The following is a 27094-nucleotide window of genomic DNA, read 5'->3' as shown; positions in this document are numbered from 1 at the left end:
ACCTCACCCAATGTAACTTATTTGTTTATATAGATAATTTTATTGAAAAAATCTTTCAATTTAGAAAAGAACTTAATGCAGAAATAAGAGCAATGTTATTTCTCTTCATTGCTAACAGTCTATGATTAGAGTGTTTAAAAAAGAGGTTAAAAACTTGAAATACCGTCCTCAAAGGACTGAAATCGACTTCAGTTCGAGGCTTCATAGAGAGTTTCAGGGAATTTTTCAGATGTCGTGCATCCTTAAGTTATATGGTGTAAATACTCATATGGGTCTCTTTTACATGTGAACTCACTTGATTGTTACCATGTAGACATATGACAAAACCCCATTCACCTTGGGTAGGTATCTGACAGACCAAAAAGGGCTGGGGCTTCAAAACTCGGTTATACACAGCACTGATCCCAGGGTAATGTAAACACACAGTGGCTATAGGTAATTTGGAGATGCTGCCCTACACTTCATCTGCTAACGTCAGTATATGCCCAAACCTGTCAAAATACAACCAACAGTCAGATAATACATGATGCAACTAAAAACTTTAGACATCTAGCCATCAAAACCACAGTTAATAGAAGGAGAGACCTAATAGAAGAAAGTAGCCCATTTATATCATCCTATAGTGAAAATAAAAGAAGGAAAAGGTCATGTTGACCCACCAACTTGTCAATTGCCAGCTATATATTTGGCAGTAGATTCTCATCAGTACTGTAACTTGGAAGAAATGTTCATGCCATTCATAGACTAAATTTGCTACGGAACCTCCCAAGGGCTTCTATATTAGCATGTTGTGTGTGTGTTTACAAACACAAACAGGGTCAGTATGATTCCTTACCCTTTGATGTTATTTCAAAATATAAAAAATAAATTGAGCAATCTTATGTATGAGGTAACTTTCTAAGAACTCCAATAGATCAACTTCCCAGTCTTACAACTCCTACATCCCACAAAAGCTAACAGACTCTGAAACTCTCTAGAACTTCTCTGTAGCTTCCCTTGATACTACGCTAGCCCCTACTCTACCATACAAATTTGGTGTGAATGCACACACACATAATATATATATGGAAAATTTTGTATTGTCACAGTTTTCTAGTATATATATTGGCCAAGAGCCATAAACCAGATCCTTATTCTGCTGAATTTCCTATTTATACTTCAATTTACCTACTAGTTTTGTCATTAGACATCATGAACTTGTAGATAAGGTTATGAAAACCTTTGTATAACAGAAACTAGTGCTAACTAAAAATATAGCCCCACCTCAAAATGAATAATCTTTCAGATCTGCCTTCAAGTCATTCATTTCCATATCAGTCAGGCACTCTTCTGCAGAAAGGGGAGGGAGTTGCCTAGTTTTGCGTCCTAAATTATGCTTGTGCCACTCACTTTTAAAATGTTCTCTATACTGCTTGGAATCCCCTACAAACGCATCACATGTGCTGCACTTGTTTTGTTTTACCTCCCCTTCAGTACTACTGCTTCCCACAGAGATTGTCTGTCTCTGTACTTTCTCACTCAGTTGGAGCACAGGATCTGCAGACTCCTTAGGTAGCCTTGATGGCACATGCTCATGATCATCATAATCATCCACATGGGTGTCCCCCTCCATGTGCAGAGAGACAGCAAGAATTTCCAACCTTCCCTGCAGGTTCCTCACCAGGGCATCACAATCTCGGAAAATACCTGGCTCCATTTCACAGATCTGCAAAAGAATAAAGATGTTGAATTCCAGGAAGTAAAAATAGAAGAAAATCAATATCAAAAGAATGTGAGATACTGATATCTTTATTTGACTACAAAGAATAAAATACAAACAAAAAAGAAAAATACAAAAAAGGAACATCCTAACACTTCAATTGTGTATCAATCAGCTGTACATCAAGCCTACAGATTTAATACAATCTTTTTACTCACTTCATAATTGAGCCAACTTCAATGAGGGAATTTGCATACACCAGTTTAGAAAAACCTTTTTAATACTTTCACTTCAATCAGTCCATCAATAACATAAAGATATGACTAGAAGGAATGCCCCATTTCTAGGGTTTTTATTTTTTTTAAATTTTATAATTTTGTTAAATTACCAGGACATGCTCAATTTCTAAATTGCAAATTTGGCTTATTAACCAGATTTGGTTCCTATTAAAGCAGAAACATTTTTCACCTACAATTTTAAACTTTGGGTAGAGGCCCTCATAATTCTAAATCAAAGCAAGTCAGAAATGCTCTCCTTCTCTAGAGCAATAACCCAAGAAAGTACTTCTAGCTCTTGATAGAGCAAAAAAAAAAAAAAAAATCAGAATTTGTTGTGTAGGATATTTTAATAGGTGAGTTTATTGCAAAGGTATATAAAATTTAAGACTAGTTCTAGAATAATTAAAACTCTTGAATCACCATGGATGATTCCAAAATGATGATTTTCTTTAACCTGCATTATTTTCCATCCATTCAAATTGATTCTAAGCCCCTACCTATGCACCCACCAGGGGGAAAAAAAAAACCTAAAAAGCTTGCTGAATATTACTGCCTCAGTAACTGCTTTCTGAAAAAAATTTAAAATGTACTACTCCAAATTATTGCACAAGTAAATGGCTCCCAATTTGTCACCATTGTCTCTTAAGACCATATGAAAGGAATGAATGTTGACCTCCCAATGACCATTGCTTATTTATGACAAGTCAAGTTATAAAGGCTTTTTTGGTTTCTTTATACTTTCTTCTTTTCATTTTTAATATGTTTTTGGTAGGCGGTGGGGGAACAAATGGTGGTAATCACCAGTTCTTCCATTGCATCATTCAAAATGAGTCAAATAAAGGGCATAGTCTTGGAGTTTTGGTACTTGATTTAAACTATGTTCTCCTGGTTGATTTTGTAAACACTCCAACAGCTATCAAGTAAAGCTACTCCACCCTATTTATTTTATTTTTTTGGATAGGTAAATGCAGATTGTATTAATATTTAAAAAGTATATATGATGTATACAAAGCAAACAAAGAGAAAGAAAGCATGAACACACAAAAACCATCAACCGCCCCCTACGAAGAGCCTAACCAGTTCACAAAATCTAACAACAACATAGAACCATCCCCAATATACAATCTAACCCAATCCCAAAAGTTATACAAAAAAGAACTTTTAATTGTTTGATAAAGTGCTCTTAAACAGTGTTTGTCTTCCATTTTTTGAGAAATACTACCTCTTTCACAAAGCAAGCCTTTTTTGAAACTACTCCACCCCTTTCCAAATCCTAGAAGACTTGTAAGGAGCACCCAAAGGGAGACCTAAGTAGGTGGTTGGGAGAACACCCACCTTGCACCCTAGAACCTCAGCAAGCTCCTCCATATTTGGGACATTCCCAACTAGAATTAACTCACTTTTCTCCAGATTAATCTTTAGCCTTGAACATGCCTCAAACCACACGAAGACCCAACTTAGGTGCTCAAAATTTTCCTTACTAGCGTCACAAAGGATGGGGGTATCATTTGCAAAGAATAAATGGGAGACCTCCACTCCTACATCATGTCTTCCTTTGACCAGGAAACCATAAAAAAAACCACCTTCCTTTGCCCTAGAGAGCAAGCATGGAGATAGCCTCCATTGCCAAGATGAACAAATAAGGAGACAATGGGTCTCCTTGTCTCAAATCTCCTAGAGCTCTAGAAAAGGCCTGAAGGGGACCCCTATTCATTATATATTCCAGATAAAGAAATAGATAAAGATTATTGTACATGATGCTAAGCAAGCTAACATATATAATTATATTTGAATTCCAACCAGTAACATGAGTTAATGATGGGTAAACTAAATCTGAACACTTGGTACAGCTAATCTGTTTGAGTGATTTTAGAGCTGGTTATCATTGTATTCCTAACAGGAATTTGAGTATATGGATCAAGTGGAATCCTCCTAAACATGGAGGTTTCAAACTTAATTTTGATGGCCCTAGGGTTGGTACTGGGAAATCTAGTACAATGGGTTGCATTATTAAAAAACATGATGGTAATATTTTTGTCAGGGTACAAAATTAATGGGTCAAGCATCAATTATTATAGTAGCTGGGTGTGAAGCCTTGGGGAATGAACTTAGCAAAACAATTCAACGAAAGTATTGAAGGTGATTTCAAAATAGTTATTGATATTGTTAACAGGTTAATTAAGTTTCATGCAAATGTTGCTAGTTAGTCAAGGATATTTGATTGATGATCAATGAGTTTGACGTTATATGTAGTCATATTTTTGTGAAAGCAAATAGGCTAGTTTATTATATATTGCTCATCTTGGTCATAGTATTGATGATGAATAGATATAGATGATTTCTTTTCCTAGGAATATGTTTTGAATTATGTGTGAGGATGCTAGAGGAATTTTGACTTCTAATACCATATTGAACAACCAATTTTCCTAAAAACTTAAACTAGTAGGATTGGGGTCCACCATGCATATCATGCACTTTAACGCCCTTTCTTGCTCCATACCCACACATGGAGAGAAACTCGGGCTAGTAGACAAACAACTACAATTAATCTCTTTTGGACTTACACAATAAATGGGGAAATAAACAAGGTTATAATACCATATTGATCAACCAATTTTCCTAAAAGTTAAATCTTGTAAGATTTAGGTCCACCATGTATATCATGCACTCTAACATGTTGTAGATCTTATAATATATAATGTTATGTCTCTTCTTCTTCAAAAAAAATAAAATAAAAAAAAATAAAAATAACACTTCAAAATCCATTAAGCTCAAAATAGAATACTTTAGAGTTTAAGGTTGAGATCTCAAACTTACAATGGATAGTTGACCCCCAGATTCATCTTTTGAAACAATGCTAGCATTCCAGACATTGAGTTTCTCTAGAAGAGAAGAAAAATTCTGTTGAGGAACAGTGAGCCGCAGTCTCATTGGACAGCGTTTTATGGGGAAGTGCTTCTGAAGCTCACGAATAACCTCTAGTGCCTGCAGAAGAAACAGCATAGCATGAAAATGGAATTTTTGCTATCAAGAATAAATATAGAATCCACATCAACACAACTTCAAGAGGACAGGAAAACTAGATCAAATATTGCAAAGGCATATATGAAATGCAGGAAGTTAATTTTGTTTAAGATACCAGTTCAAGTCCCCTCAGGGCCACTGGAGGTTTACCCGGTCGTTAACTTCAGGACCCCGTGGGATTAGTCGAGGTGCGCATAAGCTGGCCCGGACATTCACGGTTATCAAAAAAAAAAAAAAAAAAAAAAAAAAATTTTGTTTAAGATACACAAACTAAAAAGCAGTGAATTATTAATTAATTGAATGATAAATTTAATATTTACATGCATGGTAATGTTTACAAGCTAAAAAATTACTATGATTCATAAGACTCAGTTTTTTATTGTCAAGTTACAGTAAAACAAATCAGATAACCTGCTTCTTTGAGCTGCTGTTGGGATCAACAGAAAAATGGATTTCATGCATTAGTCGCTCAATCATGCTACTGGTATATGGACGTTGTGTTTCAGGATTGATGGTCTTCTGCATAACTATTGTGGCAATATCCCGAAACTGACTTGATAACTGAGATTCTCTCTCCTTTCCTGCAACCTGAAGCTCTCCTTTGTCCAAAATCTACCACCACAAGGAAATCGGTAAAGCAACACCCTCTAGAATAAATCAAACCAACTGAAAGTTTGTAGCAGGTTAACATTCACAAAACATGGTATATGAATGACTTACCAGAATGGTATATTCAAAAGTATGATAATGAATTTTACTCACCTCCAACAAAATTTCAGTCTGATCTCTCTCTTTCCCAAAGGCTGCTTCCAAATCTTTTGATTTGGCAAGAACTCCTTTTGAAACATTTGAATAAACAATATGTGACTGCAATACTTCATCCAAATCTTTCTCTCTGTGTAAGAATTTAGTAAAGATTTGAATAATTACATTTTAAAGAACTTCAATATTCAAACAAATGAAAAAGAAAATAAAATGAGTGGACAACTATAATTCATCCATCACAAAGGAAAACAAAAAAATTGTTAATTAGAAGCACTTATCTGCGAACTAATCAGGCTTTAAGACAGCTAAGTGTTGGACACAACACCAAAGAATAGACATGAAACACATGTATATACACATAGTTCAGTGCATGTATTTTATGAAAAGAACCTTATGATCATGTAAATTGGAATTTCCTCCTTCCTGTTGAGTAGGATGGGGTTTGGCCAAAGAGGACTTATTGTATAAGATTAATATCAGACTTTCCTCTTGGCTTCTTTGGAGCTCGAGGGGGTTATGACCATGGCATCTGCTCTCTTCTTATTTGTTTGTTTTAGTCATAGGGACTCTCAATAGTAATTTGTCAAATCTGCCTATCTATTTTATATCCTCTTTTGCTATTCCCCAAAAGGTGAGCTTAAGATTGGAACATATTCAAAGCGACTTCCTAAGGGCTGGTAGGAATTGGCCTCATCTGGTTAACTAGTCTATTGTCTATTTAGATGAGTAAAAGGGAGGTCTCGGCATCAGTTATCTGCATACCCTTAACACGACTTTGCTCAGTAAACAGAGATTCACTACAAAAAAGGAAACCCTTTGGAAGTAGGTCATAACAAGAAAGTTTGGAGCACATGAGGGGGGTTTGGTGTTCAAGGTTAGTGAGGGATAGCTGTGATGTGGGTGTTTGGAAAGCTTCAGATGGAGGACTTTTAAAAGCAAAACTTGCTTCTATGTGGGCAATGACAAAAGAATTAAATTCTAGAAAGATATGGTGTGGTGAAAATTCCTTGGAACTGTCTTTTTTGGAGTTATTTTCTATTGCGGTTGCAAAAGATCCTTGGGTAGCTGAGATGCGAGAGCAGAAAGGGAAGGGTGGCCATTAGAGTCCTCACTTCTATAGATAATTGTATCATTGGGAATTGGAAGTGGCAGAGACTTTTTTCAGAGGTTACATTCATGCTTAGTTAGAAGGGATGAGGAAGACAAATTGGGGTGAAAGAAATCCAAGAGCAACAAGCTTACTATCAAATCCTTCTATGCTTCCTTAGCTCAATGAACCAGTGAGCCTTTCCTCACAATCATATTTTGGAATCCATGGGTGCCAATGATAGTTGGTTTCTTGTCTTGGGAAATCACTTGAGGAAGGGGGTTAACACTTGATTGATTAAGAAGGAAAGATTAGAGTATGCCAAATAGATGCTACATGTGAGTCGATTGATCGTATGCTCCTTCATTGTTCCTTAGCAAGAATATTGTGGCAACTAGTTTTTTCTCTCTTTGGTGTGACTTGGGTGCTACACTCCTTTAAGAGGAAATCTATGGAGTTAGCATGGCTACTTTTTAGTGAAAAGCAAAAGAAAGTTTGGAGAGCTGCTCCTTTGTGCCTTTTTGAACACTTTAGATGGAAAGAAATATAAGAATTTTCAGCGATACAAAACACTCAGAACAGACAATCAAGTCCTCCTTCATGCGTATATTTTTGGATTGGCTTAAAGAGTACATAGATGACACTTCCATGACCATGATAGATTTTGTTTATTGGTTGGGTTCTAACTAAGGAGAGAGTGGTTGTTTTTTGTTGGCTTACTTTCTTTTTGTTTGCCTGATGTGCATTTTGTTTACATCATGTGTACTTTGGTGCACCCTTTCTTAAATGCTTTTAATATGTATCCTCATTTTGTCTATTAAAAATAACTGGTGTCGGGGAGGGGGGAGGAGGGAGAAGTGGTGGAGGTTTTCCATTTACTCATTTTTTTTAATGATGTGTCCTCTAATCAAATTTTGTATTTGAGGTGGACTCTTTTTTGGTTTGAAGCCATTTCAGAGTTGAGTCTAACCTGGGAGAAAACTTAAGCCTTCCAGGCTGGGTCAGTTGCCTTCCACCTATGCTCCTTTCAAATCTTCTATTGTTTGGGATGCGATGGAGGAAAGGCACATTAGAATACTACCCTAATGGAAAGTTAATAGTTGTCTAATGGTGGCAGATTTACATTTTGAAGAGCACTTCGTTTAGTTTTTCCTTCAAGGGGGTCCATATAACATTGGGAAAAATTCAGTGTGACTTCTTGTGGGGAGGTGGTCCTTACGCTTACGTAATTAGTCAACTGTGTTTTTGGATAAGAAAAAGACAACCTAGGGATTAAAAGTCTTTCTTTACCTAACAAGATACTAATGCACAGAAATACACTAAAGCTTCTTTCCTTTCAATATGTCGCCCAGTAATCACCAATAATAATAATAAAAATACGTCGCCCAGTAATCAAACTAAAGCACCAATGCGCAATAACTTCTACATTAGGCATTCGGTTCATTGCTTGTTCTGATCAATTCAACTTTAGCAAATTCAAGAAGCTGTGGTGACTAGGGGATGTGAGAATAGGTCAGCATGGAAAGGCTTGAAGGAGGGGATTTCTCTACCAATTTTTTTTAGCTCTTTGAAAGGAGCTCCTGAAGTTTCTTTTTTTGCATGGAAGGCGACTTGGAAGAAAATTTTGACACAGGATAAATTAAGAAGAAGAGGAAGGCCTCTAAATGACCCATGTTGCTTTTATAAAATCAGCCATATCTTTCTTCATTGTGGTATAACAGGAAGCTTATTTTTATTTTATTTATTTTTTTGATCCGCATAACAGTAAGTTTATTGCAACAGATAATTTGCACTTATCGGGGTGTCTTGGGTGTTGCTAAGGTTGGTTAGAGAGGTCTTATTGGGGTAGCATCAGAGTTTTGTGAGGAAGAAAAGTAGAATGGAGAATGACACCTCTATTTTGTTTTGGATGCTTTGGCCAAGGCTAAAGCATGGGAAATTTGATGGAATAGAGAGTTTGATTCAATTTCTTAAAGATGTTTTGTTTCCCCTTTTTTTTATTGCTTAAAGGTGGTTTCCATGTTGATTTTTCACCTTTGTTTAAACTCATTATTTGTTTAAACTCATAAAATCAGCAATAGCAGAAAACGTTGATTCAGACTTGATGGTTTATTCTAGGCGGCCAAGCCTACCAATGCAAGAGCAATACCCAATCTCTCTTACACACAACCAGTCCTCTACTCTAGAATGAGGTACATCTAATCCTTCTAATCTCTCTCTTCTTAATCATGGTTTTGACACTATCTTGATATTCCTATAGCTATTCGTAAAGATTAATGTTAGAAGTTGTACTCAACATCCTTTGCCAAACTTTCTATCCTATCATAGATTTTACCACCAATATAAGGCCTTTACCACTCATTTGTCCTCAAATTCAGTTCCTAAAAATGTACAAGAGGCTCTAAGTGATCCTAGGGGGAAGGAGGCTATAAATGAGGAGATGAAAACCTTGTGCAAAAATGAAACATGGGATATTATTGATTTGCCCAAAGAAAAAAAAAATCAGTAGGATGCAAGTGGGTGTTCACCATTAAATACAAAGTTGATGCTTCGATTGAGAGGCATAAACCTAGGTTAGTAGCAAAAGGATACACACAAACCTAAGGAATTGACTACCAAGAAACTTTTGCACCCATGACAAAGATGAATTCAATTAGAGTTCTTTTATCCTTAGCAGCAAATCTTGAATGGTCTCTACAACAATTTGATGTAAAAAACACATTTTTGCATGGGAACTTGGAAGAAGAAGTATTTATAGATTTGCCTCTTGGTTTTGAAGGAAAATTCAACAGTGGAAAGGTTTGTAGATTGAAGAAATCATTGTATGTTTTGAAGCAGTCTCCTTGGGTATGGTTTGAAAGATTTACTAAGTCTCTTCTCAAATCTGACTATCACCAAAGCCAAGGAGATCATACCCTTTTTATCAAGCAATCACCTAAAAAGAAGATTACTGCACTTCTTGTTTACGTAAATGGCATAATTGTCACTGGAGATGACGTAGAAGACATGTAGAATCTTACGGGAAAGTTGGCAAAAGAATTTGAAACCAAAGATCTTGGAAATCTAGTTTGCTGGTTTACTTCATGTCTCTTTTCTTTTTGCCCAAAAAAGTAAGGTTGAGGTTGGAGAAGATTCAGAGGGACTTCCTATGTCTTGAACAGAGGCCACATCTTGTTAGGATGAACTCGGTTTGTCTGGAAAGAAAGAAAGGTGGTTTGGGGGTGAGAAATTTAGCTTTGATGAAAAAAGCTCTCTTGGGTAAGTGGAATTGGCGCTTTGCCATTGAAAGTGAGGCTTTGTGGAAGCAAGTGATCAGTCACAAATATGGTGTAGAGGAGGGGGATGGTGTACTCGGGCCGTAAGTGGGTGGCATGGAGTAGGGCTTTGGAAAGCTATTAGAAAGGAGTAGTTGGGTATGTATAACAGTTTAGCCTACTGCGTGGGGAATGGTAGGAGAGTGAGATTCTGAAAGGATAAGTGGTGTAGAGATGAGCCTCTTTGCGAGTCATTCCCTTCTTTATTTGCCATTTCCTTGGCTAAAGATGCCTGGGTATCGGATGTGTGGAACCCAGATGGTGTAGGGGATGGTTGGACCCCTCTTTTCTCAAGGGCGCTTAATGATTGGGAAATTGAGATGGTGGAGCAGTTTATGCTAAAAATCCAAGTCTTTAGGGTGCAAAGGGAGGACGAGGATAAGGTGGTTTGGACAACATCTAGAAGTGGAGATTTCTCAATCAAGTCGCTCCATTCTATTTTGGAGCTCGGAGGATCTGCTTTGTTCCCTTATGATAGTATTTGGAGAGCGTATGTGCCTCCTAAGGTAGCTTTCTTCGCTTGGGAAGCTTCCTGGGGCAAAATCTTAACTTTGGAGCAACTCCAGAGGAGGGGGTACTCTTTGGCAAATAGGTGTTTTCTTTGCCTTTCTGAAGCAAAAACGGTGGATCACCTTTTACTTCATTGTGTTAAGACACGGGCATTGTGGAATCTTCTTTTTTCTCTCTTTGGTGTGGCTTGGGTTCTCTCTGGTTCAGTTAAGGAAACTCTCATTGGATGACATGGAGCATTTGTGGGGAAAACCTATAAAAAGGCGTCGCAAATGACCCCCTTATGTATGTTTTGGTCAGTATGGAAGGAAAGAAATTTGTTGGCTTTTGGGAATGAGGTGTTTTCACTCCAAAGGCTGAAACATTCTTTTGTATGTAATTTGTGGTATTGGGTTAGGGTGTTTATAGTTTTGAGCCCTTGTTCTCTTGTTATCTTTTTTGAGTGGCTAGGCTCTATGTAAGGGTAGGGGTTATTCTCTCCTCTTCCTTGGTTTAGAGTCTGTGGGCTGCTTTTGTATACTCCCTGTATACCTAGAGGACACTAGTTTGGTGTCTCCTCTTTTTGTTTAATATATTTCTCTTTACTTATCAAAAAAAAAAATTGTGATAACAAGGCTGTAATCAACATTACTCACAACCCAGAATCCTACATTCAACTCTATGGTTGGCAAGCTAGGAATGGAAGATATCTTTGAACCAACTTGAGGGGGAATGTCAAAATCTAAAAATTATTCCTGATTTCATGGAGTTTATTTGATTTATTCCTGATTTTGTGCATATTTAATTAGTTGATTATGTAAACTAAGGATGTTGTAATTTAGAAGATTTGTAGGAAGAATTTTAGGAGTAGGTCAGTTGTTTTATTTTATTTCCATTTATTGTACAAGTTTAAAAGTTGTATATATATTTGTACTAATTTTTCAAAGTGAATATAAGAAGATTTTTATTTTCCAATAGGGTGACACTAATATTTTGTTGCTTTCTAACATTTTGACACCCTTTATATACGCTGGCTATACTGGGGATGAAACATTCCACACCACACACCCCCAATTTTTTATCAGTGTCTGCAATATATTATGTACGCTTGCCTCTAAAAAAATGTATTTTATGAAAAGAATGAATTCATTTGTGTTTATGTTTTCTTTGTGTCTTTTTCCTTTTTCTTTTTCTTGTTCACCAATTTATTCTCTTCATTCTTTCATAGTCAAACAAAAAGATAGAAATCATAACATAACATAAATCTGGGCCTTAAGTGTAAATAAGGAACAGTGAAATAGTATATAAAATATCAAATTTATGAAGAGTTGAGAGTTCTTAAAAAAAGCATAAATTATTCAAATATACACGCTCTTCTATAATTTCACTAACAAATAACAGTACACAAATTAAAATTGACCAAAATGGTTTCCAAAACGTGTTGTGTTGATCATTTTCCAGTATGCTTAGCATTGAAGGATGTTCTAAATATCACACATAGAATGAACAAAAACTGTTTGATGATTGCGAATCATCTATCATTGCTAAAGAGTTATAAGAAACTCAAGGTTTGTCAGTTTGTTGGAATGAGTATCAAACAGTATACGATGCAAGCTGTCAAAAAATAAAGGAATAAGACATAAATGTGTTGGGATGTGTGCTAAATGAAATTGGTAGAAATAAAAATTTTCAGCTCCTAAATTTTAAGTTGCTAAAGCAATGTCATAGGGCTTGTTTGTCAACAAAAATGAATTTTCATTTGAAATTTTTTCATTTTTGAAAATTAAGAAAGAACATGTTCATTTTCAATTGTTCATCTGCTTGGATTTTTAAAAGCATGAAAAACAATATTACATCTTTTAAAAATTTTGAAAATTTGTTGCCAAACACCTTTTCTATGTTTTTTTTCTTCCTGAAAACAAATGCAGTTCTTTACCACTACCAAACAAAGCCATATATTTGCAAACATAAACCATGATACACTCTACATATTGTACAGGAAAAACATGCAATACGTAAACATGTATCAATGATGCAGCCCTTTGCCAGTGTAACTAGCAAAGTTAATGATGTTTGATTAAGTGATGCTCACACTATGTACACTTATACAAATCCAGACAAACAAATGAAATCCTCAAATCACATAGCAATATCAATCAATCCAGGTGAGTGGACATAGTTCTTTTGTTGGAGTAAAGAAGCCAGGAGAAGATGGCTACCTGAATGCATGTAAGTCTAAGTCTAACATTTTGTAATACCCCCAAAAGCAACAAAATTTTCAACCGAATTGTCCAAAAAATATCAATGTAAACAAAGAAAACAACATCCTATTAAGTAAAATTATGCAACAAGAAACACCCAAGTTTGTTCAATCCCTCGTAGATAAAATAATTATACGAATTATTACTAATTTTCTATAACCGTTTAATCATGTATAGACATTCGCAACACTAGAATCCCTAAAAATATCCCCAAGTACTTTTTGGGGAAAAAATTGAATGGAAATTTGAACCCATTTAGCATGTTGGCCATTATTCTATGATTTACACGGATAAGTTTTAGAAGCAATAACAGTAGGTAGAGATATGAATACAGAATCCAAGAACTGACGAAGTTAAGCCAAGGGAATTAGGGTTCGGGATTTTATAGAGAGAGAAAGGGGATTGGGGCATACACTCCAGAGCGCCAAGAGAGGACCTTGTTCTTATAACAAGCAATTTCGAAGCGAATACCCTTCTTTTTGAGACGAACCACCGCCACGTTCGTCAGTCTCTTTTGCCCTATGGGCTGCTGTACTACCCTTGACATCTTCCTTCCTTCTCTGCCTCTACAAAGTTCAAACCCTGGTCAAAGAGAGAGAAAATGGAGTTGGGGCATTGGATGGGGGCCTCGGATCCAACCTATGACCCAAAGTGGGGCTGGGCTGGAATTTGGGCCGTTACCTCATTTCCACGCTATATCTACGGTCTACCTTCGTTCAACCTTTCCATCGTCTAAGAGGAAATTCTTCAAAAAAAATAATAAAAAAAAAAATCTTCCACTAAGGGAGCATTTGTTATATGGGAACGAGAAATGGAAATCATTATAAAGTAATATAAAATTACCATTTTACCCTTAAGAATTTAAATGTTCTTACATATTTTTTTTTAATTTTGATTATAAAATAATTTAAAATTACCATTTTATCCTTAAGAATTTAAATGCTTTTACATGTATTTTTTTGTTTTTTGATAAAATATAATTCTACGGCTTCTTTGCATGATAAGTTATTCAAATGAAAATTCATATATTTTAGGTTTGTGGATTTTATTGGATATAATGCTTACTGAAAATTAGAATGAAATTTAAATTTTTATTTCCCTTTTTAAAAATTAGAAAAATATTTGCTGATTTTAAGAATTTAAATATAATAATAAATATATTTCTTCTATTTTTTTTTATAAAATATAATTTTATAACTTCACAAATTATTCAATTCTTTTTATTTTTATAAAAATAATATTTGAATATTATATATATTATTTTTTAGTAAAAAAACTTCTCAAAATTGATTTCTTTTAAAATATAAGGATATTATTATTAATTAATTTATTTTTTTATTGTCGTTCATATTATTATCAAATATTGGGATGAAAATAAATTATCATTTTCAACTTTAGAATTTTAAATGGGTTTAAACACTAAATGTATTTAATTAAAATTTTAAAGGAGGTCAATAAAATTAATCCTAAAAAATTGATTAAAGGAGTGGATGCAAATATAATTACCCGACATTTATCAGGTAGAGTTATTTTTCCCTTTTAACCAAATATAAAATATTCCTAGAAGAAATTGAAGACCTTTTTCTGTTTTTGATTCCAAAGATTTCCGTAGCCCTAGTTTGAGACAGCAGGACTGTGAAGTGAGAATGGTTTCCAAGTGAGCAACGATCAAACCTAGCAACCAACGAAGCTTAGTCCCTGCTTGTCGATAATCGTCCGGCGGAGGCTTAGCGCTGTAAGTCAATTTGCCTTCCCCTGAGATTCACACCATGCGCTCTCCCAAACACAAAACTCAAAAACCCGTTTCCAAACCGGAGAGCGCCACCAATGCTACCGCCTCTTCCACTTTCTTTGATATCTACGGTCCAGAGGTACCCTCCTTCAACCCCCCTCTCTCTCCCTCTCTCTTCTCTCTCTCTCGATATATACATATATGTGTCAGTTGAAATTCTGATGTCTCGTCATGCGGACATGAAGATCATTTATGTTAGATTAGTGTTGTTTGATCAACAAATTTGAAGAAATAATCGTACTGCATGGTATGACGTTTCTTATTTAATGGAAAACAGAGTTTCTGTTTTCGTAAATTATTTTTACTATCAAGTTAAGCATATGAACCTTGGACAAGTTCATGCCATCCTGGGTGCTTGTGCTGGGTTTTATGTTCGGGAAATTTCCAGATTTAACAGTGTATTTACATTTGCAACGAGATTCTTGTTAGGGCTTCTTCCATTTTGAATTCAAGGGACAATGCTGAATTCAGATGTCCAATAGCTGGTGAATTTGAAAACCGTGAAAGAATGCTGGATGATCTTCTGGTATATTTGTGGGCATGGCTCACATGTGGGCCCGTGAACCTGTCAGGCATGTTTTAGGAAATGTGCCATAGAGTGTGAAGAATAGAGAGAGGGCTTATGCACAGTAAAATCTGGAGACCTAGTTAGTAGACTTGGGTTTGTATGCTTCAGCTTTCAGAAGTCTGGAAGTATTTATTGGCTGTTGAACTGCTTTAAAATGCATTTGGTTACATAGTAGACTAAATTTTAAGGCAGGCAAGATTTAGGGTTTAGATTCAAGCTACAATGGCAAGAAACCAATCCTTGCTAAAAAGAGACATATATAGCCTGCGAAAGAAGATGCGTATGCTGCCAAACATTAATGATGACATTGAAGGGTTAAATTCTGGAAAGACTTGTGGTGTGAGGATCAAACTTTGGAAGAAGCCTTCCGGAACTTGTTCTCTCTTGTGGCCAACAAAGATGGATGGGTGGCAGAGGCTTGGGAGGAGGTTAGGGAAGGGGGTAGCTGGAACCCTTGTTTTTCTAGACATTTCAACGATTGGGAGCTAGTTGAAGTGGAGACTTTGTTTCGGAAATTATGTTCTTTGGTAGTTAAAAGGGAAGTGAAGGACAAACTAAGTTGGAATGAAAACAAGAGTAGTGAATTTTCAGTTAGATCTCTTTATGGTTCCTTCCCTAGGGGACCTAGAGAGCCTTTTCCGGCTAGTATAGTGTGGAGGACTTGGGCTCCAATGAAGGTCGGCTCTTTTGTCTGGGAAGTGTCTTGAGGCAAAATTCTTTGTATTGACTATTTACTCCCTTTTTGGAGTGTAGTGGGTTTTGCATTCCCTAGTTAGAAGGAATTTGTTGGGTTGGCATGACTCTTTTGTGGGTAAAAAACTCCTTTGTGCTTGTTGTGGGCTAGGGTGTATATAGAGCACCACATGTTGTTTATGTTAGATTTTGTAGATTGGTTGGACTCCAAGTTAGGCGAGGGTTTTGTTGCTTCTTACTTTTTTCGCCTTTACTAGGCTTTGGTTGTATACTTCGTGTGTACTTGCTACACCTTTTTTTAGGCACTTTTAATACATGCCTTCTTTTTGCCTATAAAAAAAACAATAAAAAAAAACTTAGCTTTGGTGGTGTTTTTTGATGCATATATGCACATTTTCAGGCTAAGGCTGAAGTTGTTTTCAAGACTCCCGATGCCGACTCAACGTTGAATCTGCAAGTCAGTTTCCACTACTTTCTAAATTTCTTGAGATCTTAATTAATAGATGTATAGTATACAAAACAATTTTATTTGAGTTGCATTGTGAAACAGGACGTTCAAGGACTTGTAACTTGGGTGCTTGCTGAAGGATTCATGCCATCGTGGATTTTTATTAAAGTAAGGACCCTCCCCCTCCGCTCCTGCCTTACATCCTCATTATTGCCTTGATACATCTTGCACGTAGACATATTTTTGCATCCATGTACAAATGTTTGTATGTGCCCCCCATTTAAATGTAGTTCATTTTGTAGCACACTGCAGTTTCTTGTTCTTCTCCTTTTTTATTTCTTATTTTATTTTTAAAATTTAATTTAAATTTATCACATAATCTAGCTTCAAAACTTAGCAGTATAACTTGTACTGAGGAACAAGGGATAAATTAACCATTGTTTTATGTGCTTTTAACGTGGCTCTTTTTTCTTTAAAAAAATAATTTGCTTTATTATATTGTTTTATCTTCTTGAGTTGTGATGATGTGATTCAAAAGTTCAGTTAGATTGAGAACTAAATATTTTTCTTAGATGCTATGTTTCAATACATTTTGTTTCATGACTACCTCACTGGTATGTGATAGGAAAAAAATTGCATCCATGGGGATACTGAAATAACTTTTTGATGATGTGCAGAACAAACCCCTGATTCCAAAAGTGGTTATGCTCTATGTCCCAGGCCTTGATGCAGCTTTGTACATGTCACAATCTAAAATACTTAGTGGTTTGAAAGAATTCTGTGGCAATCCAAGGGCAGTTTTAGCTCTTAGGTTGGTAATGAACATATTTCATTTTCCTTTTTCTTTCCATCAAATTGCTATTTTTTATACTTTCCCGTTGGTAACCATTATGTTTCATGGTGTCATTCTATCCTAGCTGTGTATCAGATAGAATGCAGACGATTGATGCACTCCTGACATGCAAGCTCAAAAGAAAGAGAAATGAAGTTGATTCAGCATTGAAAAAACATGATCAGACATCTGAACAAGGTCTATTTCTTATTTGAAACTATTTCACTTGTTATGTTGAATGGTCCAATTATTTGTTTCTTAATTTTCTTGATGTCATGATTGAATAGGTTTCTTACAATGCTTATCAATTTCTCAGCATGTGTACTAGTCCAGGATGTTATTAAAGTGGGCTTGTATGGTCATTTAGTTATGTTATTGGTTTTAGGAATATGCATGAGGTGAAGGTATCACAGTTATTGCATACCATAGAAGCCAGATGTGAGTTGCTCTATTTGCTTGTCCATAACAGAGTTCAGTGGATCTGCCATTTCCAAGTTTTGATGTTTATATTGTAGCCCTTAGTCACCATGTGAGTGGGAGCCATGTTTTATATCTTGTAACTTCTCTGTGTTTTTTAGTGATTAGTTGGCTTTAAGTTTTTATATGCTTCTTAGTTATTTACAATAGGTATTGCTCTTTTAATTTAGGCTGTACAATGAACAATGCTGGGTAGCATGTGTGTATTGCATTGACCTATGAGACGATTATATGAACTTTTTCTTTAGAGTCTTTCATCAATTTCCATTTCATTGCAACTCATTAGAATCTTTACGGTGCAGGGGGTTGTAGTGGTGGTTCAAATAATTCATCGTCCATGGAAGTTTTGAAAGATTTACCTTTCCCCATTACATATTACACACTCACAGCAAAGGAACTGGAAGATAATGGATATTGTCATGATCAACCAGGTGATGTATAATCACAAATGTTGATTTATTTATTTTCTCTGTATCTCAGTAAAACCTATTGGAGGAAGAAATGAAAACTTTGTACCTCAGAAAGATTTTCTTGTTTAATTGATAACTAGTTTCTTAATTGTTATATTTTGTAATGCAGGTTTTGTTTCGACTCTTCCTGCTCCTTCAGGATGTCGCCTCTATGAAATGTTGGCACTTGATTGCGAGATGGTAAGGCTACAGATATCAGTATTGACTTGAAAATATGAAAATGCTGTTGAATGAGGCTTTAAATTAATGCCTATACAGTACATGAAAGTGCTATCAATTTAGACTTATTTGAAAAGGTTGTACATGACCTAGGTGGCCTGCCATATCTGTTGCGTACTTGGATTTGGTTGAAACACTTAAACTATGGCTTCTATGGGTTTAAAAAGGATTTCCTATTTGATTTAATTTTGTTGTGATGGATGAAGTTCTACATATTAAGATTGGCAAAACATGATTTGATTCCTTCTATATGGACTGTTGCTCATCAAGAAATCATATATGAACTTCAATTCCAAAATTAGGTTATTTATTTGTTAATTATTGTCTGCACATGGGCCGACTTTGATGTGTTATTCTAGATTTCTTTCTAGCTATTAATCTTTATTTAGTATGCTAGAGTTATCTTCTCCATTTTAGGTTGCTTATTGTGTTTCACTTAGCACTCTGTTTCAGATGGCATGTTCAGGTTATCTTTTAGAAGGACAATGCCAGGAAGGATTGTATCTAATAAGAGTGATAATCTGTTAATGTTTCTTAAAACATTGTTTCGGTTTCAAGTGGTTCTACTCTTTGTATTACTAGGAGCAAATAAATCTTTTGGTGCTATATTCACAGTGTATTCATGTTTGGCTTGGTCAACAATCTTTTTTGTAGTGTGTCACAAGCGAGGGGTTTGAGCTCACAAGAATTAGTCTGGTAGATATTAAAGGACAGGTACATTTTACCATGTTTTGCTTTCTATATTGCAAAGGAATTGGTTTGACTCCAAAGTTTCTTCCCCCTATTATTTGCCTTTTTCTTTTTGGTTGGGTTGGGTTGGGGGTGGTGTTGGTTTGTTATTCATTCTGTTGTTTCCAATCTCGTTTCAGCTACGAAAACCATTGTCCACTAGTGTAATTTCCTTATTCCAATCTCACTTTGTTATAGCTAGCTGTCTACTTATCAGAAAAAAAAAAAAAAAAAAAAAAGCTAACTATCAATTGTGTCTTAACTTTTGCATGAATCACAATGCATAACAACAACAAAAACAGGAACAGTGAACAACAGATCCTTGACTCTCAACTATTTGGGGTCTGGTATAAGTCCTTGTCTACCATTTGGCTCAATCTTTGGGCCGTGTCTATCTATATTTTACATGGATAATGTGCACCTTATTTTCATCTGGATAATTTTTGTGATGTTTACATCACTTGAAATATTCAACTTAATGGCGAACAACTCTTCTTTAAGTGGTTCTGTAATGGGGTTATTTATATATATATATATATATCTAAATCTTTCATCTATTTTGGGGAAAGTATACCATCTCCTCTGAGGTTTGCTAAAACTATTGGGACCTTCCCTCACATTTGAAATAGGCCACTTACCTCCCCTAAGGTTTCGTTTTTTATCCAACCCTTCCACCAGTCATTGGAGCTGTTGGCTGCATGGCCTTAATGACATGAAATATTTTTATCATTTTACCCCTCAACAAATGCATAATTGTGATCCCTTAAATTTGTATTTCTGGTAAATCCTCTTATGAATGAAAGTATAACTATTCTATTTATGGAATTTGGATACCATAGTTGAAATTTTCATCAACAGAATTGGAAAAAGCATAAAAATCTCTCATATAGGATTTTGGAAAAATAGTCTTTTTTTCATAATTAGAACTTATAGAAATAGAATATTTTCTATTTTGGAAGTTAGAAAAACCAGATCTTGTTATAAATAGAATTTGAAAAAAAAAAAAAGTTTTTAATATATGGAACTTGAGAAAAAAACTGTTTTTTTTTTCATTGATGGACTGGTAGGAAAAGAAAACTGTTTCATAAATGGAAATTGAAACACAAGCTTCTTTAAAAATGGAATTGGAGAAGACATATTTTATTCATGAATTAAATAAAAGCATTTTTTTTTAATATTACTTGCATGATCTATATTTATTGGATTGGATGCTATAGTTGTTAAGCTTAGGGTTAAATTTGCTTTTTTGTTGTTTATTTTCTCCAAATGGTAAAGTAGGTAGTTTAAGAAATCTTAGTTGGGATTATATTAGTCTGCTTAACTGCATATTTAGTACATGCCTCACTCCATATTTAGTGTGCCATTGGGACTTCTAAGTTGTAGTTTTCTAAAAGATGAAATCCTTTTCTTGTGTCATTTTATGTTTAACTAATCCTGATTGGTTTGAATTCTTGACAGGTCGTGTTAGATAAATTGGTTAAGCCATCAAATCGTATCATTGATTACAACACTAGGTACATTTTTATCCAAATTATTGCTACACACTTTCTGGCTTTTAATTCCTGAACATAGAATTGATATAGATTCAGGTTTTTTTTTTCCAATGCCTATCCTTAATAACTACTATGCTGGGACTGGGTTATTTGAAATCTGAAAATTTTCAATGTAAAGCTTGCACTCTTTGGATATAATGTGCATTCATCTACTTGATATCTTTCTTCTTTATTGACTGTTTAACATGTTGCACTAACACAATGGTTCTGATGTAATTTCCTGTTAGTATGATTATTATTTTTTATTTTTTATTTTTACTCTTGACAATTTTAGAAGAATTTTATTCTTCACATGCTTTAAAATTTATGGAGACCAAGTTGAAAGTTGTGAAGGAAAGAATCAGGGGCAAACTGATCCGCTTCATTGTTTTCTGTGCTGGAGTCACTGTAGAAGATGGGGAGGTCTAGTGACATGATTTGAATGTTCTCTTCTGAACTCTGAAAATTGATTGGGGATATTTTGGCTCAATGGGGATTGTATAAATTTTGATTTTGGAGTGGTTTGGTCTTTTAATATCATAAGCATTGGAGCTGTATAATTGATTTTGGGATGGAAATAAATGATTTAATGGACTCCTGATTTATTTATTTATTTTTCTTCCTTCCCTCATGCAGCATCATTTTATCAGTGTTTGGGGTGTACCTGTACAAAAATAAGTCCATGAGCCTTTTGAATTGTAACTTTTTTCGGGGGTATTTTGAGTAGGGGGTGTCTTCGTATTTAATATCACCTCTCCAACTTATTTGTTCAAGAAGTCTGTGAAACACTATTTTTTATTTTTTGATAGGGAAGTCTGTGAAACACTCTATACTGGTTCAATTTCTATATATCAATGTGTTGGTTGAAATGCTGTGTAAAACGCAATGAACTTATTAAATTTTTGTTGGACAACCAAATATCTCCTTATAAAATCCGTGTGTGTGTGTAAAAAGTAACTACATTTTCTTCTTTGCTATAAGGATTATATTGGATTATGCAGGTATAGTGGAATCACCTGTGAGATGTTGAATGGGGTGACTACAGGTCTGAAGGATGTTCAGGTTTGCTTGGATTTTGTTTCTCTTGTATTCCATGCCGATTAGGGTTACCCACGGATGTCTGCTGTTACTTCACTGATTCTTTCATATTTAAACTATTGTTTCTTGATTTATTTACAGTTGTTTTCTGTATTCAGGAAGATTTTCTGAAGCTGGTTTACAAAGAGACCATCCTAGTCGGACATTCATTGGAGAATGATTTGTTAGCTTTGAAGATCTCTCATGATTTGGTGATTGATACTGCAGTATTATACAAGCACCCTCGTGGTGCATCTTATAAAACTGCTCTTCGAGTGCTCACTAGGAGATTTCTTTCTAGGGAGATACAGGAATCAAGAAATGGACATGACAGCATTGAAGATGCAAGAGCTGCTATGGAGCTGGCACTGTTAAAGATCAGACATGGCAAGTCATTTGTTTTATGCATTCTCATGGTACCATTTATGTCAGAAATGAAGCTAATGGAGCATCCAAGGAGCAATTAGATATTGCTTTTCTTTATGAAAGATCAGGCTACATTTGGGTTTGCATCATATATTTGGAAAAGAATTGGATAGTTCATTAATCATCATATAAATAAGAGGGTTAGAATAGATCAGTAATGATTGGCACCGCCACCTTCACCATAGCTTTGTTTCAAATAAATATTTGAGGCCAGCTTTTGAAAAATATTCCATGAATCCATGTTTACCATTATTCAGACTATTTAAGGTCATGTATGCACCAAACATATTTGAGGTTACCATTGTTTCATAGCTATATCTGATCATTTGAGCTCACATTCACAGACTGTTCTACATTTCACCCTTTCTAGACTCAGATAGTGCAAAGTATGAGGTTTCTAGTCCTCCAGTACATTAGTCCTTCCATCCTCTTCTGAGTTTCGAGCTTGCTCGTAAGTCATAATTACTGCAAAAAGTTAAAACAAAAAGAAGTTAGATCAGATTCTCACCTAGTTTCTTGGAGGGGAGAGTGGAGCGATTTGGGGAGAAAGGGAAACAGTAGAGGAATTGTAGTGAGAGCCTAGATAGGGAATGTGGCATGGCAATAGTGAGGTTGAGAAATATGGTCTAGATGATGAAGTTCTTGGCCCTTCACTTGAGTCCCTTTGGACCTTATACGAAGGCTTGGTATGGTTGAGCTAGTTGGATTGCAGTCCTGGACCAATGCCACTGCATGGGGTACCTGTTGTCAGTACTACCTGGGCACAGGTTTGTAGCCTGGCATGCAACTAATCAAGTAGTAAACTACTGATGCAGCTTGGGTGAGTCTTGTAATGACAGTGATCCTTAGCATGACATCAAACATCCCATTCTCTTGGATTGACTAAAGTATAATAGTAGCACCCAAGGGCAGACTCTATGTTGCTGAGTCCCTAACTCTAGCCACCAAACTATGTTCCTAGAAACAAATGGTGAGTTGATTTTTAAGTCCAACACTGCCAGGCCTGTGATGAAATTTTTCTTTCCAACCTGGGTTGGCATATGGCATCTGGGTACTATGCTAAAGCTTTTGAAGGACATTGGGAAAGTTTGTTCTCAGTGTCCACTCTTAGGACAGGTTTCCTCTCCATCACTATTGGATCTGCTTTAGGAAAAGGTGTCTGCCTTGGTCGTACATATCCAATGCTGATCATGTGGCATTGTTCTGGTCTGGAATGATATTGGGCACTACAAGTATATCTTGCCTTTAATGTAGGTGCCCAGGTGCCAGTGGCAAGTATTGCATGGGCTGTCCTTGCTATGTCTCATTCAATGACCTGCACATGCCTCATCTAAACAACTCATAGATCACATTGTATTTTTTTTTTAATTTCTTCTAGACTAGCATATACAAGACTTGATTCCTTTTTTTTTTTTTTTTTTTAATTATTATTTTTCCTATATATAAGCAAGCATGTTTTTAATCCTGAATTCCTAAATGTATGCCTTTGACTCTTTTCTTTATTTTTTTTCTGGAATTAGGACCTGAATTTGGTTCACCTCCGTCATTTATGCGGAAGAAGCTCCTTACAGTTTTGAATGATTATGGCAAAACTTCCTCTTTCATTGATGATATTTCTATAGTTAGGCGATACACTTCTGAGGCATCCCATGCGTTTCCTGTGTCTTCTGATGTTGAAGCTCTTTCAAAGGCCAAAAAGGAGGTAGATCTTACTAACTGGCCATATGCCTCTCCTTGCTTAATTTTTGGGGTTAATGACTATATGCTCTTACACTTTTTTGTAATTTTATGATTGGAACACTTTCAACTGTTTATGTATATTTGTGATTTTAGGTAAAGAATGATAAGGTACACTTTGTTTGGACTCAATTCTCAGAATTGAATTCCTATTTCAAGAAACAAGCAGAGGACACGGACAAGTTGAATGCAAAACTGGCAGAGATGATATCATTGCTTACTTGTAATAAGAAGTCTACCACACCAAAAGGCATCAAGTTTAGTGTGACTTCTGAATTGAAGGACATACTAACTTGCATTGACACTAGAATCCGAAGCCTCTACCATGAATTGCCTGCTAATACTATGCTTATAATTTGCACAGGTCATGGAGACACAGCCATTGTCCATAGGTACTTCTTCATCAGTCCCACGTTATTTCATTGCTAAGCATGCTTCCTTTTTATTTTCTTTCTGCATTTGTTGAGGGCTAGAAACAAGGAATGCTATATGCAGATCAGAATGATAATTCCTAGTTGCACTCTTTGGTGTCCATTTATTTTTCCTATCAGATATAGAATTGAACCTTTTAACCTATGAAAAAAAAGACAAAAAAGAAAAGAACCTTTTAATCTTCCCATGCTGCATTTTGATAACAAAATAAAAAAATTTTCCCATGCTGCATCCATATATCATCTCCATACATCGTTTAGTAACTTCAGTTCATTGATTGAGTTGAATGTTAAGTAAGTTTAAATCATAGCATTGAATTTGGCTGTGATTTCCAATTGAAGACCCTTGGTTTTTTTTTTGTTTTTTTCCAGTCAGAAATCCTCATCCTAGACTAACAACCCATTCTGCACTGTTTGGTTTTTTATTTGTTAAGGAGGCCATTGCATTGGGTCCCTGCTTAAACTTACCTTCCACATTGATACTTCTGTATTATAGTATACAATTTTAGGTATATGTAATGCATTTCGGTGGTTAAGGCTGCATTTGGTAGTTCCAGGAAAGGGTAAGTGAAATAGATGGTTTCCATATTTTACCTGTCTATCTTACTTAACCAGAAGATCAGAACTCTATTGAATGAATTCTTTAGTTGCCCAAAATGAAGGAAAAAATGGGTTGAAGAATCCGCTTTTCCAGAATCATATTACAGTATAAGCTAGCCATACATTTTGTCTGTATTCTGCATTAATGGATGTTATCTCGAAAAGGGCAGATGAAGTAGATGATTTCAGGTTTTTCCTGCTTATCCTGTTCAACCAGAAGATTTGGACTACGGAATGAATTTTCTAATTGTTCACAATGAAGGAAAGAGGGGTTGAAAAAAATATGCTTTTATGCAATTTTTGCTGGCCATGCATTAACCAGGAAGTATCTTAAATTTGCATTGCTAATCTTGTGTTGGAACTCAAGGAAATTAGTATTTTAGTGACCAATCCTTTAATTGTCAAAAATGAAGAGTATTATTTTTGTTTTAATCTTTTAAGGAGTCACTTTCCAGAATATAGGTAGGTTGTACACCCTTAATTTGCTCATAATATGATAGCTTGAGTGGCAATAGCAGCTATTCATAAGAGCAAAATCTCTAACTATTTCATTCATTCACATTTACATTGCAATTTGAAATCTGTGGTGATGATACATCCTGCCAGGCATGCATAAGAATCAAATACTTTTATTTTTTCCTCCTTGTTTGAATTTGCAGTTAGTCATTCTGGGTTTGTTCTGTGTCTTGTGCATGGATGAAGATTGAGGAAAATGCTCAGAGAGCAGATTGAAACCACAGTAAGCCGTGAGAAACTTGTAAAAGTCTTGGAAGAGCTCCAGGCCCAGGCTGAGGTAGCTTTGTGTTTTGTGGGTGTGAAGCATTGAGTATAGATTACATATCTGCCTTCATGTTTTTTATGACTTGGGAATATGGCAGGGTTTTGTGAAGAGGATGGCAGGGAAATTTTGTAATTCTAGGTGATGATCCCTTTAGTGCCATCTTTTTTCTCCCTTTTTGGGATGATTTTATGCCATAAAAGTGAATGTGGGGGAATTGTTGTACCCTGAGGAGACAATAGATTTAAGGGTTTGTTTTTATTTTGTTTTTGTTTTTATTACATCTTTTATTTTTGTATAATTTTATGGTATTGTCTTTCAATTTTGTTTCATTAACTCATCAGAATTTCATTACAGTCCTGTCATCTTTATTCTTTTGTAATGATAATCTCTATACCATAAAGTGGATCCAGAGCAGTATGGTCCTGAGGCAAATTAAAATTAAAGAAGTGTAATGAGAAAATACATGAGCGTATTATAAAGAAAAAAAGAAAAATAATAATAAAAACTATAACAGAGATGACAGGAAATAATAAAAATAAATGACATATATTTGTTAATAGATTGTACTAAATTGGTTTGCATTTTGTCATTTATTTTTAAAGGTATGAATTTAAAAAAACATTATTAAAGTGTACGAATTGATAATATTTTTTTATTTTATATTAAAATTAAAAAGAAAAAATTAAAGTTCTAAAATCTTTTTTTTTTTTTTTTGGTTGATGTAGGGTGACATGATTTCCCGATGTATTTCTTGCCTTCAATTTTTCTTTATCCTAGTAAGAATGGGCCGAAGAGCAAGCCGTTTTGGAGAGGCCTCAGCTGGTATGCTAAAACATCTCACTGCCATGTGCCATCATTGTGGGAAATGATCGTCCCCGCAGAACAATGTTCGATGCTGTTGGTAAATGACTGATTGATTGCCCTTGTGCATGCAATTAGTACAAGTTGGAGTTAAAACCATATTTGGTAATTACAGTTTTAAGCTTTAAAATTATAGTAGATGATTATGATTTTGAACTTGATTTTAAAGCCTTAGTTATCGTTTTGATTTAATTTTTTTTTATATATAAAATTATATGAATTTAAAAAAAAAATATATATGAAATAAATAATTGATATTTTTAATTTGATATAAAAATATTTTTATTAAATTTTATTAAAATTTTGGAATTATATTTAATATAAATTATAATTAATTATTTATTTTAAAATATAAATTAAATATAAAAAATTATATTCATTCAAAACAAATAAAATATGAAATCAAATTTGCAAAAAAAATGATATAAATTAATTTTTTTGTATATACTATAATGCATGTCATATGTGATATCATATATAAGTCCAATTTAAGTTTAAAATTTA

At 35.0% G+C, this 27094-nt stretch overlaps 2 protein-coding genes across 2 annotated transcripts; one reads left to right on the top strand and one right to left on the bottom strand.

Annotated features, from left to right (window-relative positions):
- Nucleotides 1–146: 146 nt before the first annotated feature.
- LOC100259091 (uncharacterized) lies at nt 147–13687 on the bottom strand. Its single transcript, XM_002266074.4, has 6 exons — nt 13331–13687; nt 5764–5896; nt 5413–5613; nt 4795–4962; nt 1264–1705; nt 147–491 (listed from the first exon to the last, which is right to left on the bottom strand). The coding sequence occupies exons 1-5, from the start codon at nt 13462–13464 to the stop codon at nt 1265–1267; spliced, it is 1077 nt and encodes a 358-aa protein (XP_002266110.1). The 5' UTR covers nt 13465–13687; the 3' UTR covers nt 147–491; nt 1264.
- An 807-nt stretch (nt 13688–14494) lies between these two features.
- On the top strand, nt 14495–26129 carry LOC100242014 (small RNA degrading nuclease 5). The gene is made up of 14 exons (XM_002278535.4): nt 14495–14788; nt 16371–16427; nt 16521–16586; nt 17096–17229; nt 17336–17448; nt 18030–18158; nt 18307–18377; nt 19071–19130; nt 20604–20659; nt 21679–21739; nt 21874–22141; nt 23701–23882; nt 24014–24309; nt 25651–26129. Exons 1-14 carry the CDS (start codon nt 14687–14689, stop codon nt 25772–25774), a joined length of 1719 nt encoding a protein of 572 aa, XP_002278571.1. The 5' UTR covers nt 14495–14686; the 3' UTR covers nt 25775–26129.
- Nucleotides 26130–27094: the final 965 nt, after the last annotated feature.

The sequence above is a fragment of the Vitis vinifera genome, chromosome 18, assembly GCF_030704535.1.
Source record: "Vitis vinifera cultivar Pinot Noir 40024 chromosome 18, ASM3070453v1".
Lineage (NCBI taxonomy): Eukaryota > Viridiplantae > Streptophyta > Magnoliopsida > Vitales > Vitaceae > Vitis > Vitis vinifera.
This window is presented reverse-complemented; position numbering and strand designations above follow the sequence as displayed.